The sequence below is a fragment of the Neodiprion virginianus genome, chromosome 2 (assembly GCF_021901495.1).
Source record: "Neodiprion virginianus isolate iyNeoVirg1 chromosome 2, iyNeoVirg1.1, whole genome shotgun sequence".
Classification (NCBI taxonomy): Eukaryota; Metazoa; Arthropoda; class Insecta; order Hymenoptera; family Diprionidae; genus Neodiprion; species Neodiprion virginianus.
In genome coordinates this window covers 8,059,081-8,074,224 of record NC_060878.1, presented here as the reverse complement: position 1 = coordinate 8,074,224, position 15,144 = coordinate 8,059,081, and the positions used below count along the sequence as shown (strand labels likewise).

At 41.6% G+C, this 15,144-nt stretch overlaps 2 protein-coding genes across 2 annotated transcripts in view; one reads left to right on the top strand and one right to left on the bottom strand.

Moving 5' to 3' along the window:
* LOC124297317 (rho GTPase-activating protein 44-like) overlaps positions 1-15,144 on the top strand; it is a 79,854-nt gene that overhangs the window by 7,340 nt on the left and 57,370 nt on the right. The window lies entirely within an intron of this gene.
* Positions 381-12,266, bottom strand: LOC124299230 (uncharacterized). Its single transcript, XM_046752289.1, has 4 exons — positions 12,200-12,266; positions 6,821-7,014; positions 4,685-4,849; positions 381-432 (listed from the first exon to the last, which is right to left on the bottom strand). Exons 2-4 carry the CDS (start codon positions 7,009-7,011, stop codon positions 381-383), a joined length of 408 nt encoding a protein of 135 aa, XP_046608245.1. The 5' UTR covers positions 7,012-7,014; positions 12,200-12,266.

The window sequence follows — 15,144 nt, the reverse complement described above, 5'->3', positions numbered from 1 at the left end:
TGCTCGACTGGACTGGACTTACTTCTTCTTCTCGTTGTGCGCATGGGTAGTAAGTGTATTAACGACGGGAATAAATATCCTTCCAGATAATGCTTGCAGGAAGTACGTTACACGGACAACCGAGTCACGTGTTGGTGGTGTTGGTGGTGTTGGTGGTGATATACCTACGTACTCTTCTACTATTATTCTGTTTTGTTTTTTTACCATGGTTACTTCAACGAATTTAGAAAGATACTCTTATACGCATAGGGTAATCAAATTTATTCACATGGTCATTTTTTTTTATCCGAAGGTAGATATGTATTTCATTTGGATACGAAACAACTTGTATGATGATTGCTCCAAACTTCTTTGTACCAAGTGTTGTTCAGTCCCTTCTTCTACGACTTCTTGACTATCATTTCGGACAGCATACTCACCAGGCATTTTTTTCTGTGAAAATAAATTCTTGAGTAGATCGTGGCATTCGTTACTTCATTTTCTTACTCACGCTGTCCAGAGTGGGAATAACAGAAAATCGAGATATTCGAAAAGAGTGGGAAGATGTTCGAACGTTTTTTGTCACGCGTGTGTTATTTAGATCTTTGAAAATAATCAAGGAAACTTACAAGATTTGCTTTAATAATTCGTTGTATAGTCGGTTCAATTAAGCCACTTGACCCAAAGACGGGTGACGTCATCGGGCAAAGGAGAAAAAGAAGAAGACGAAGAAGAGTAGACGTATGTAATGTACGCAGAGACACATTAGCTGTCAGACGTAAACGCACAATTACGTATATTACAGGGTGTCCGAAAGTCTGATTGCACTCAACGTGTGTCGAATGAAAGGATCGAAATATGATTATCGACAATGGATAAAAAAAAAAAATAATTATCGAGCAACCTTTTTATCTTCACCACAAAGCGGGAATATATATATATACGTGAATAATCCCGTAGTTCGAAATTGCGCTAAAATATAATACATCCGAAGTAAACTAATTGTAAGGCGAGCAAGCGAGCGACGAGCAAAAACTGCGATTTTACTACGGTGCTCTAAAGCCATAATTCAGGGTCTGCCTGCTTGTCGCAGTGATAATTTATCGTAAGAATGCCCCTCCTTGTACATGTATAAACCGACAAAAACTAACCTCTATACACTTTTTTTCCACGAGACATTGTTTAACTCGATGAAATAACTTTTACACATGCGCCAAGTTTCCGGCCATCCTTAACTGTCCGTCAAACTTGATTTACGCGATTGAATATCGCTTGAAAATATCCAAATGTAAAAAATTTGTCAAAATATAAAACATGTTAGTGATTTTGGAACAAGTTTCAAACGTTGATCGTGAACCAGGTCATAATCTTTTCACGGTCAACTGCTGCTCAACTCGAAACTCGAGATAATAGTTCGATATTTCGATTAAAAATTTGCTCATTGCTATGTAATTTGATACAATATTCGTTATAGACAATCCGATGTTCTATTCCTATATACACACGCGTTGCACGTAAATACCTACGGTCATATATTGACCGAGAAGCGAGCGCTAGTTAATCGGAGCAAATTGAGTTCGCCCCGCACGCGCCTTGTACGTTTGTCTCTCTCGAAATCAGTCCAGCATCCATTCTCTGTCGCACTGTAGAACGGAGACGGACTCGTGTACATATACGTTATACGTACATTCGGACACTAATGTAAATTCAGGTCGGTTGTTTAATAATTTATGTATACTTTATAGCTACACGACTGTATAGGTACCCGAGCACAGGACAATGACAGAAATGATTCGCAAGAATGGTCCATTAACCTCTGACCGAGCCTCGAGTCCAGGGGTCATCTACGTTCTTTACTTATACGTATTGCGTGTTACATTTGAGGGACGAAATAATCTTTGCAGTTTTTTTTTTTTTCCACAGTAAATTAACTGTCTTGGTACATTTCCTCTCCCTCTCTCCACATTTTTTTTACCTGTAAGAAGCGGGGCTTCAACACGGTACTCGCAAAAACTCGATCTATCGCGATCTCGTTCCGTTAGAAGCAATCGAAATGTAATCAAGTGAAATAAAACGTGAGGAGAATGAGAGAACCAAAGAACGATGAATCGATGAATCCTGGATTTCGTGTATTCTGGACGACTGCACGTCGATTGGTTTCGGTAGAAAGTGGTTACGCAATACAGAATCGAAAAGACGCTGTCTACTCGAATTTCAATTGACCCATTTTGTTCGTTCTCGTGATTTTTTTCAGGATAGAATTACTCGCAGACCTATCCTTCGTCATCATCTTCCTCTTCTTCTTCGTCTCTTTGCCTCTTATTTTAGTCGTTAAAGATTATTAACTCATGCTCAGACTGCAGTGACTCGAAGTCTCTGAGTCACGAATTTTACAAACGCGACGTCATACGTTCTTGCAGGACTTGAACTATAATCAACCGATAACTAATCTGTTTTTCACTGTTTCATTTGCTTATCTGGAAAGTAAACAGACGATTCCATTCCCAGCCTCGTACCTTCAGGAATAACATATCCTCGGTATCCTTCCTCGCAGATTCCTTCGAGGAAAAAAGGGCGTCCGTAATTCGGTCTAGGGTATCCTTTTGGTCCTTAGGACCCGCGGGCTACGCGTGCCTCAATGTCTGAGGCCTCGACCCCTCGCTTATTAAAGTAATCCCTACGATTATTCAAAACTGCCGCGACGCAACGTATATAATGCCTGCACATCTTCTGAAGAAGAGCACGTATGATGGGACCTGATTTTGTCCGTGCCTTCAGAAGCCGGGATCCCCCGGTCCGCTGCAGGTATATCCTCAGGCATCGAGAAATTCCATGTCGCGTAAGGAATTCAGACTGTTGAATGGAGGATACCGCGTAGCGACCAGCTAATGCACGAGACTGAAGTTTAGCAGCTAGAATCAGCAGCCAAACGTTCTAACGTTCATTCGAGTAAGGTAGTGAAGTCCGAAAATCAAAATCTCGTTAAATAACTTGAACCCCCAATGCTATTACAAAATTACGAGGATGCACCTGAACTCCATTTTTCTATATCCAAATAGTTAAACTCGTTAGCCTGCCAACTCTGACTGCTTGTTTCAGCTTCGTAGACAATGCCAGGAGAAGTCAATGAAAAGTAGAGTGTCTACTTGACTCGAAGTTGGAGTAATTTTTTCGCAGACGTTATGCCAAAATATTGCTAGAAAGTAAATAGAATCGCCGAGAAGATTCATGGATAGATGTGACCGTTGGCCATGATCTTAATCGATGTGGCGGTAATTCAATACACAAAGCGCTGTGTGTTTCCTCGCGTTCTCCGTTCAGATGGATTGTGCGTGAGAAACTTGATCGGTTAACGGAATTTTCGGATCGACAAAGTCCAGCATCGGCTTGATCGTCACGGAGACAGGCATAAACGGTACCTGCAGCTATCTCCTGTCCGTCAAGGAACGATTATACAGCTGAACGATCTGCTCGGCTATTATTACGTTGTGGTACCGTTTGAATTTTGTGTAAATCGCACAATCACAAGCTTGATCGACACTCGTCGAAACTATTTTTCAAACCCAGAAGTAAGGTACGAAAACATCCTTTCGACGCTTCAACCCGGTTATTTATTACTGGTAAATTGACCAGCCTCAACCTCGACTGCTGCCACGTAGTCAGGTCGAAGATCCAATAATTGGACAACGTACCGTGCGGTATCAATTGACTCGAACGGTGCGATTTGGACGGTGGGAATCTTCGCCGCGTGTTCCAGTCCTGGATCCATTAGGCACTTGTACAGTTGTACTTTCATCTTTACAGTGCTACACCGCCATCGGATCGGACGCTTATTAGTTTACGTCAGAGCACCGAAAGATGCTTGTTGCGAAAAGTGATCATCATTAGAGATCGCAGAATTGTTCCGAACGATGAGAGATTGAAATTACTGGGTGGTAAAATCTGGAAAGACATTTGCAACACGTGCGGTACCAGTCGTCGAACCTTTTTCTCTGACCTCGAACGAGCGGGATATATGAATGCTGAAAGTTTAGACCAGTTTAAGCCATTCTCCACGGCTCGATACAGCGTTATAGACCAGGCTGTTGGCGTGTAGCAGCTTTGGAAAAGGCGCGGTATGACGCAATTCAGACTTTCGGATCATAGGTATATTGTTTGAAGCGGAATGTTTATGCGTTCGGCGGCGATACTGCAATTGTATTGTAAAATTGATGACCAATTTTCAATAAAAAGAATTGAAAAACGAGTAGGTACCTAAGATATCCAATTGTAACTGTCGTTAAACCTGTTCAGTTGTGTACAGAATCTCGAGTCTGGCTTCGCTGTAGGTAAAGGCAGCCCAGCTTTGTACAACGTTTCCGTGGGAACGAATTGTCGGCGCTAACAAACCGAACTGACCTAATAAATTAGCATTTTGCGGTGAAGTAAACATCGCCAGCCGCCATCGAACATCTGCGTCGCGTTATAACGTTTCAGGGAGAAGAATTTTCAACGATACTTATCCTCCGTACGTAACACGTTTGCATTTTACGCAAAGAGAAAAAAGAACTGAAACTTATGATCGCGGAAATTTTGTGGTATGTGCAAGAGGTAAACGCAAAACTGTCATCCGAAACTGCAGGGCCAAATATAAGATTAGAAAAAGATGTCTTTGGAGACCTGAAGTCATAGCCGAAAATCTTACAGAATGTGCAACTGGACTTACGCCTCATCTTCAAAAGTCTGTTTGTCAACCCGTCCGGCTGAGCAAGTCTTCGGGTTCATGTCGTAGCAGCCAATGCCAAGGGTGGTCATTCCGGCTTTGTACTGGTCTAGAGAGATGCTGCCCAAGCCTCCAGGATCCAGACTCTGGAACATGCTCTCGACGTGTCTACGGAAACAAGACTCGTCAAATTTTTCAACAAAGAATCTACAATGCAAACAATGTGAAAAACTCCTGGTCTCATTGTAACTACCCAAGGCAACTAGGGTGGAAGACAGAAGAGGAGCTCGACTATATGTGTAGTCACATGTGCTTCTGTTGGAGGATCAGTATTTGGATACCATCCCGAGTTCATTCATGGAAAAGTATCATACACAACTACGCTTTGCCTTCAGCTCCAGATATTCCACGAAAAGATGTTCCAACTTTGTCGCGTCTGTCTCCTTGACGTTGTGAATGTGTAAAAAGTACCTAATGCTCCACGGTCTTTCGAGCCGAGATTGTAAACTACGAACGATAGTCTTTATTGACTTTAAAAGACTGAGAGAATACCGCCTAGCCTAGTTTGTTGGATTCAATGTTGCCCCACAGTTAGCTCGTGCAGATATTTTCATGGATTGTTTTTACTGCAGCTAGCATAATTCTGACCAGTGGAAGCGATCGGGTCTAACGATACACGGCAAGTCAGGGTGCGTTTAACGACGTATTTAATCCATTTCGATGCTGTCGCAGTCGTGGTGCCGTGCACATGCAGCTTCTCCTTGTTTCCGTCTTCCAAGTCACGGGAGTCTTGACGTACATTGGCGTGTATTAAGAATTAGGCTCCACAGGTTCCTGGTGAAGTACGGAATAAGTGCCTGCACTTCGGAGCAAGTTAATTACACTGTATGCCTGAGCAGTCGTCCTTCTCCTCTTTCTTCTCGGATGAGTCCAAGTTATACCCTGACAATTGGTTGGCGGTGAAAGAGTAAAGTATAGATATCTACCAGGCAGAGGATCTGTCTCCTAAACCCTCCCAGAATTCGTAGCTCCTTCAAGACGACGAATGATTACAGGCTGCCTCTTCTAGCGATGACTTTGAACGGATGAACAACCGTCCAAGCAATGGAAGCTAATAAAATAAAAATTCTTGCCTTGGCTCTGCGTCCTGTGTAGGAAAGTGTTCCTCACCAATGCAGGCGGCAGGAGGTTATTTCCTTCCAACGTACAGAGCCTCGCGTTTATTGGACAACGCTGATCCACCTATTTTTGTTCATAGCTTTCGCTGCGACGGGCGGTAAGAGACGGTACACGGTCTCCAAAGTCTATATCTTGGGATATTACGCTTTGGCACGTAATCAAGTTTTCTCCGTTAGCTGCAGGAGGGTGGAAGTAACAGTCGACGGATCTAAACTCTGCAGGCAGAGCGGCGACGGCGGCATTGCGGCGGTTAAATTATTGGGCAATTCTCTCCTCGAGGAGAGCCTCATCTTCTTATACCCGACTTTTCATGGAATATCATTTATCTTTCTTCATTTCGTTTGTCACGAGGAGCTTGAGGGGGGTGGCTTGCAGGACTGCATGGTACGTTGCCTGATCTTACCTACCCACGAAATCACTGTCTGCAGTCTAAACGCTGTCGGGATTTTGATTACGATTATAAAAGCGCGGTGCCGCTGAGTTCGTTGAAAATTTTTTTTCCAACGTCAATTTCTAGAAACATTAAATGAAATTGCCAAATTGCTGCCGCTGAACGTTTGGCGTGAGTATTTTTTCACTCGCGATTCTCGTTTCCACTTCTTTGCTCGTGTTTCTAGGTATAATATAATAGTACAACCAATTCGCGTGCTGATTTCTTGAGAAATTTTTCCATGAACCGACCAGTAATTGAAAAATATACTATGGTCATTGTCGAACCTTTTTTAGACCAAGGTAGCTAGTGTTATTTTCTCATTGTTAATTTACAACCGCTCCAAATGGTCTCGGTAATGCTTTGTCGCTTTATAGAGAACCGATAAATATGAATTTAGAAAGGCTAAGGACTATCGCCTCTTACCTCTCCTATCTCTGTATCCGCGATTTCATTTACGTGCGATTAAATAACCCGAAGTGACCCCGTATCATATAACGGCATATAAAATAAATGAGTTTATTATTTACCGGGCGGTGAAGAGAAGCGGCGGCTCGCCAAGTCCGGCTCTGAATAGCATGCATTTATCCAGCAATTCGTAAAGGTACTCGATCGGGTCAATCGGTTCATCCACGAGGAGGTGACCGATCAGGAAGTTGAATAGTTCAAATATCTTTTTCTCGTTCAAGTAAAATTGTGCCTGCATCTGGGCGTTGGTCATACGCTGAAACGGATGTTGAATACAAAAAATTACAGTTTTTAAAAATTGGAATAAAAATGTTGTAAATTAAAAATTCAATTTCAAGGATTCGCTATCAGGTTTTTTTAATAAAAAATCACTTGTCCAATATGGCGGCCGAAAATTCTAACGGGATTTTGTAGTTTAGTTAATTTCACAGACTCGACAACGCGAACTTTGGGGAGAAATTTGTCTCAAGCTTTAGGTGAACACACAATTTATTCCTGTGAAAAAATAATTACGCCATAGAACTTCCCACTTAATTATTTGCTCGAGAATAAAAATTTCACAAGGTAAAATTAGCAGGGTCTTGTCTAAGCGTCGAGGAAACGAGTACGTTTTATCATAATCGAGTTCTAGGAGCCAAAATCCTCCGTACGTACCTGATTATAGACCTCGTTGAGCATTACGGTAAAGTAAGCCTAGGGTAGAGATCGAGTCGCGTTAGTGCCGAAGTCGCTTTTTTTTTTTTTTACTTTTTCGTTCGTGAGTTGGTTGGTTTTTTTAATTCTTACTTTTTAAAGTTTCTTTTTTCCCATGGCACAGTTGGCGACCCCGGGGTCGCCTTGTTTCGTAAATGTCATAAGTTACGGGCCATCGGTGATTGATTGCAAACGGCTAATGGTTTCTTATAAACACACGCCGTAAGTAGGTATACATAAGAAGAGGGGTCTACAGAGCTAGATTAACGTTTCAGGCTTATATGTACTCTGAGATACCCTATCACGTGCGTATATACGGGATTTCTACACCAGTTTAGAATTATTCTGGCGACATTATAAGCTTAGGTTTTAATCGGGGAATTAACCCTACAGACACGAAGCTGCGTCCACCGGGCAAAAAAGAACCTTAGGATTTCAAGAATTTATTACATCCAGGTGGTATTTTTATTTTTTCGTTTCGTTTGTTACTCCTTCTTTTTAAAATGTTTTTTTTTAATATCTTTCTTTTATTCATTGTTATTTATTTATTTATTTTTTCTAACCGCAAAAACAATTTACAAACAATTATTACCTCGCGACCAATTGCTGGTCTGCGGTTGGTGCGAGTTTGCGAGTTTACGGAACGAGATATAGAGGAAAAAAAAGGTCAAGAGAGAGAAAGAGAGAGTAGGTAAGAAATACACGAAATAATACAAATGTTACAGGAGTTTGAAAAGGTGAGGGTCAGATTAATTTCAACATCATATTTTATTTGTGTTTATTAGATCCTCTTCAGTCTTTATTCGTATTTTTCTGTTTGGTGTTTAATTTTTACTTTATTTTTCTCACAGTTAATCAATAATTTTGATTCAACGAGATTTGTATGTTGATGATGAATCACGTATCTATGTATATAATGTAGGAGATTCGAAGGTACAGGTGTAATTGGGTAATCACGTTGCATACCACATACAATATAAATACATGCTTGTATCGATTTCACCATGATTATTTAATCGCCTGCCAATCCAATCTTCACTCTCAATATATATAGAAGATAGTTTTAGCAAACAGATTCGTGCACGTACGTATACTGTAATCGTGTATACGTAACCTGTAATATTCTCAATTGGGTAGATTGGATATTTGTGGCCGCAAAATTTATAGTCCCAGATGTGTAAAAAATCATTTCGCTAACCGGTAAGCTTCGTGCAATACGCATCGTTTATCATGATCATTAACTGTTACGAACTTCGCTTGCGAAATGACTGGTTTCTTATTGTCATTACAAGCATGCAAGTCGTAATTCCATAAGTGGTCGTCGTTGTTCAGTAGATTTACTGGTTTTGCTTCGTGCTGACGCGCTTTAGAAAAATGCCGCAAGTAACGCAAAAGAATTAACAATTAACTGAACCGATCGACTGGAACTGGAAATAAAAGGAATAAATTGAAAAAAACTTATAAAAATTACAGTGAAGATGATTTTCGGGATGAATTCGACTTTCGACGGCGGGTTCTTCGAGGAAGAAAGAAACAGAGGAATTTGACCTTTCAAAGAATCGTGTGTATCTGCCCTGTAAAATTAAAAAAGCGAGAAACGAGGTTTCCGTTTTGTAAAAGAGAAGTTGGGTGAAAAAAACATCGAGGTTCTTATTACAGGGTTTTCGATGAATTCCAGCAATTTTCGAAACATTCCAAAACGGTTAGGAGCAATTTGAACCTGAAAGATTTAGACGCGAGGGTGGTGATAGCCTGAGGCCAAACGAAATGACGAGGGGCACTGATCTCTCGCAGGCAGCAACGCAGAGTTTCGAATTTCCTGCCTTTTACGATCTTCCGATGCGTATAATAATGTTGCACAACAAAGCGTGGCCGGTTTGACGGGGAAAAGTTACGAGGTACACCTCGTTGCTAAAATAATAATATCATTTTTTTAAACATGGCGAGTAGAATTGTTTTAATCACGTGGTTATTTCGGTGCAGCATTTTCGAGAAATGATCACTGATTTTTCGAAAAGTTGGTCAATCGTTACGCATATACAAAAAAAAGGGAACAATTTTATGGAAATATTTTAAGAAATATAAGGATTTTATGAACATAAAAATCTTATACCGGTTTGATAATTGTTTTTTTTCTTCTATTTTCAACAACTGTAACCGTGTTACAATTAGATCGTTTGTATGTCACGGACGTATATACTTGTTCCAGATTTTTTGCAAGTATCGTGCGCTGCGTGCACAACTGTATAATATGTAGTTTACCTTCACCGGAATTACATGAAAAATACAAGAGAAGACATGCTAAGAAAATTTCAATATTATTCAAACAAATTTAATCCTGGATCATTAACCCCTTCAGTCACAGTGGGATGCTTAGTGTCCCAGCTCAAAAATTTACCATGTCCTAGCCTTATCACAGTTTAAATACAACTTCAAATGATCTTTGTTGCTTCGTATAATCCCAAAAACCCCCGAGATACAAGTTTCGGCTAGAATCATCGAATTTTTATACTTTTTCAAGTTTACGTTCGCTATATTGGATCTGCCATCTTGGATTTAGAATTTATCAAATTCTGACTTTAGATTCGTGATCGGCGACCCCAAAAATCACCGAGTAATAAAATTCAAACCAAAATCACATCAATTTGTTGAAGGGCATGCGTCAAAAGCGTGAGAAAATGTGTCTATTTAAAAAAAAATACAAATGTTAGCCATTTTGATGCCATTTTTGGGCACTTCGAGTCTCATTGACAAAGAATCGACGTCAGGAAAGTATCGATCACCGTTTTATTTCCTCTCCCTTTGGCAGTTGATGATCTCCGGTCGTGGGTAGCAAATCGTAACTTTGATAGAGTAAAACTGTTGATAATGCTCGGGATATGTTCTTGCATGTTGTCATAGGATGGATCGGTGGCCGATCTGCAGGCGGCATTTAATGCACCAGCTATAATACAACAAGATAACGAAATAGAGGGGGTCCCGGGTGATGATATAATCACGCAACGCGTTAATGCCGAACGCAAGCGTCCCCTAGACCGATATAATAGAGTGGGAACGAAACAAGTTACACAAGTTTCATTCGTCGAGCCGACCGCCACGCTCCGTTAACTAACGAATGTTCATAAGTTAATTCGATTCCCATACACAACGGGGCCGCGGACAACCCATAAAGGCACGCAACCTCCTCGTTTCTCTCCTCGCTTTTCGAAGCCCGTACACACTTTGGTAGTTACTGCTAGCCGCGTGGCGGCACAGCCGAAGGTTTTGTTGGTACAGATGGGCGACCGATTAGCCAAAGTCAACCGGCTCTGAGTCAGCCAAAAATAATACTTACATAGTATAATAAAAGCTCGATGAATGAAAGAATGAAGGAGGCAATGGAGTTACGAATCCTTCAAGCCATGTCAAAGTTTGAAAGTTGGTACCGTGTAAAGTCGGTTCCTCTTCCGAACAGAATATTATAATGTCCCTGGAAAAATAAAGCTAGTTATCAACTACTAAACTCGAAATTCTCTCTCTACCTCCGTTTTTGAGTTCATGTTCTTTTGTGTTTGCAAAATTTGAAAGCTAGTACCATGTAAAGTCGGTTTCTCATTAGAACCGAGTTACGATGTCACTGGGTAAACGAAGCTAGTTATCAGCTACACTCAAAATCTCGATCATCTCTCTACCTCCGTTATTGAGTTCATTTGTATATCAACTTCGCCGTTGCGCAAAGTCCTCGTAATTCGATATCGTCCCGTACCGCTTGCATCCCGCGGTCAGGGGTTAAAGTTGAGCGACGTGCAGATGGATTTCCATCATTAACGGTTGTCCGTCCAAGAGCCAGGCGAAGCATCCGTCACAAGAGCGTATTGAGTTTCAGGCATGGATGCGGTAGCGGCGTTTCACCTTCATGCGGCGTAGCGGTTATACGGCTATGAGCTACCGGACGTTGGGCCTGCATCATTCGGACGAAGACCGCGTCGGGAGATAAGGCAGGATTAGCGTGGCCGTGTCAAGGGCTACCTGTGTCCGTTCGGCAGCTGCCCTCACCTTCAGGGACCTTTATTAGTTTTACCAAAAAGCTACCGTCGCCTATTTTTCCGGACGAATAACTTAGCTCCTTGGCATTTCGGTAGGACGGGAGGAAGGGGGGCTCAAGTTAGTTAGCCAGGAAGTGGTAGTGATCATAATCGTGACCATCACGGAGGTCTGTCGTACCATCTACATGAATGTATCGGAATTTGAGGGATAAAAATCCTCCGGCATGTATAATTCATTCGAAAATGTATACAGGTACAGGCACTTTCACTTCGGGGCCGAGGCAAACGGGGTGATAAAATAATATTGAAAAGTTAATTTCCGGACCCCTTAGGCCCCGTGGGCATCATCTTCCAACCGTGACATGGACTGTATTATGGGTGCAGGGAGTGGACTGTCCGCTGTGGGAACCGTGAAATTGATCGGCATGGTAACTCGGTTGATGGGTAACTACTCGAGTTGACTTCGTTATTGAGTTGCACCGCTTCTACTCGCTCATCGGGAGATAGCGTTGAAGAAAACTGTATTAAGGTAAGCGTACCGGTTATTGACTCTGTCCTAATTACTGACCTTCTTTGGTTGTATCTGTTTGATCCTTAGTTCTAAAATTAGCCAAATATAAGAAGCAATTGGTTTTAGTCATCGAGAAATTCACAATTCTGTCCCTTAATTTATAATTTTTAGTAATAAGAGGGTCAAAACGTGTCAATAACCGGTACACTTACCTTACCGAACGTTATCCGGATAGTCAGGTCAGGGGAATCACCGGATTGCGTGTCGGAGTCATCGATCTTCAGGTTATCGTCCGTTTCTTTGGAGGATGATCAACGCGAAAGGTTTTCAGGTCGAAATACAGTCGCGTTACCGATTTTAACAACCCTTTGCGTTCAGGAGTAGATAAAACCGAAGATAACCGTCACGTGCACTTGAGCCGCAACGAAGCGAAGCGACAATTATATTGGCGGGAGAGGAGTCGGACTTATAGGGGGGAATTGGGATGACGAACGAACGGGGCCGCGTCTTTTCACTGTGGGAAAATGGGGGAAAAGTGAGAAAGTACATAAAGCCCGGAGGGAAATTGCGGTCGAACCCGGAAACTTTATACACACACACACGCATGCACACAAATGCACCGATACCTAAACCTCCCGTTGTCTTCTTCTCCCCCTACATCGTCGACGACTATGTTCGCCACGCGGCGAAGTTAATGCGTGATGTAAACGCTCCTCAAACAACTTGCCCCACCTTCTGTCTCTCTCTCTCTCTCTCTCTTTGAACCTCTCGGTGGTAAATAATTTAACCAAATTCTCACGGCTCTCTCTTTCCTGCTTTACTTCTTTCTTTCTTTCATTCCATCGCCACTTTTAAGCTGGCGCAAAATTGTCAATATCAGATCCTAGAAGCGTTTCGTAATTGTTACGAGATATAATTATGGATCGATAGCTTTGTCTGGTGAAAATTACTGTGGGAAAAAAATTTATCGAATGTACAGTGCAGTGGACAATATACCGGGACAATCTCTTGAAACTTGAAAATCAACCGCGCATGCGCGAGTTTTATCGGCTGTTCGTGCAGGCTGGCCAACTCGAGTTTCAGCTGTCAAACTGTTTCTACCGACGATGCAGTTGATACGAATTTTCGAGGTTAGAATCTTAAATAATTGAGGTAGCGACTCGGAAAGGTTTGGGAAGCATTTGTTATTGGGTCGGAAAGTTGATTCTTCAAAGAACGGTCGGAATTTAATGTTTATCCTCTTTGAAAATTCAAACGTACAGATTTTGCGTAAGTTGGCCCGCCTGCATCGGAAACAAAAATATCGCTGCGGGAAGATTTCGCCGACCAATGAGATTGAATTATTTGGCCCATGCGCGGTTGATTTTCAAGTTTCAAGAGAATAAATTATTCCACCTAGCTAGACTATCGATTTATCATAATTATCATATATACCGTCCCGCTGAACGAGTATTCTAACCAAAGTATCCGATATAGGTGATTTCATGGGAAGATAGTTCAAAGCGGAAAACACACGCACACGCACTCATGGATATAAAAAAAATCGTAAACAAAATCGGAGGGTTGGAGAATTGCCTCGGCTTGCACGAAGGCCCAAAAAGAATTGGGTATCGCCGGTCACGTGCATGCATGGGGGTGCAGGGGGGGTCGGGGTGGTCCCACGCGCAGTGCACACGCTGCACTGGAAGGCATGATGCAGGGGTTGGGGTGAATATATGGGGCCAGTGTACGCGAGGCGTACGTCGTACGTATGCCGGGTGGCATCGTCAGAAGTAGGGCGAGTCTGTGGGAAACTCAAAGTTTCACACACGCCAGTAATAATAAACATAGAGGGGAACCTCTCGTCTCTCCCTCCTTCCCTCCCCCTTTGGCGACGCTTGGCCACGTGACGAACTCGACTATGTATACATATATCCGATGTAAAATTTTTTTGACTTTTTTCCAGTTACTACTCTTTTTTTTTCTCATCATTTATTTTTACTTCCCTGTTTTTATGCACAGCTATTCGCTACGCCCGTCATACGACCTAACCTAACACAATCTAACCCATAACATGGTCTTCTTGTATATTAGGAGAGATCTATCGTGCGTAATAATGATATGCGTGATTCTTCTTATATGTATGTATGTTATGCACTCTTTATTGCTATCTCGTAAGGCGCAGGGCGCCAAACACCGTTATATGTGCGGTATATGTGTTGAAGCGTTGTACTAGTTCATACGTTATAGGTATTCATGTATGTCGTCTATGTAAGACTAAGAAATTAACTATCTGTGTCCGAGATCTACGGGTCTAACATCTTGTCGGTGATTTTAGTACGTGTCAAATTAATTCAGAGTTGAAAAGCATGAGGTTTTTAATTGGACGTAATGTCTACCTTGTAACATCTGAGGCCCCGGCATATAGTATACATCTTTATATATGTATAATATATACATATCTCGACACGGAATATAATTTCCTCTATATTATGCGTTTGCCCGAGATTAGATCCTTTTAGTCATGAAATCGATTTCAGAGTAATCAAATAGTTAAATCTTATCCGCATTCGAAGAATAAAAGATGAAAATGTGCGCGTGAGAGGCAGATTGTGGGTAATTGAGGTAAAACAATTTTTCACCAATCCATAGGCAGTTTTCCCTTTTTCATGTACCTCTACAAAGGTCAATTTCACTTGACGAATCCCATGGATATGAAGTAAATTGTGATAATATCATTTTCGCTCAAGGTCTGTAATTCATCAATGAAATTATAATATTCATGTCGAGTGGAGTAGAAAAATATGAGTGACGTGATCTCGGTTAGATGATCAGATCATCATCATGCTAAGGCATAAATAACTCAGTAGTCATCTCGGAGTTTAAAGATCGTTGAGCGAATGAAGTACCTATCATTGATCCCCGATTTATATGCACTATAATTAATAAAAAATTGATTAAATCAGAGGATCAATTAGGGTCGCATAAACGGTGATTGATCAGCTGGTTCAACGATAACGTTTCGTCGGTTAACAGATTTGAGAACCTATACAATAATACCACTAATAAAATGAAGACAAGTGATGCGTCAGATGTCAAACGTTTCTTAGACGCCATGCAGTCTGCGCTTTATGGTTTCGCAATGATTCGGAAGCTGGACGACCATTGGAGGTGATAC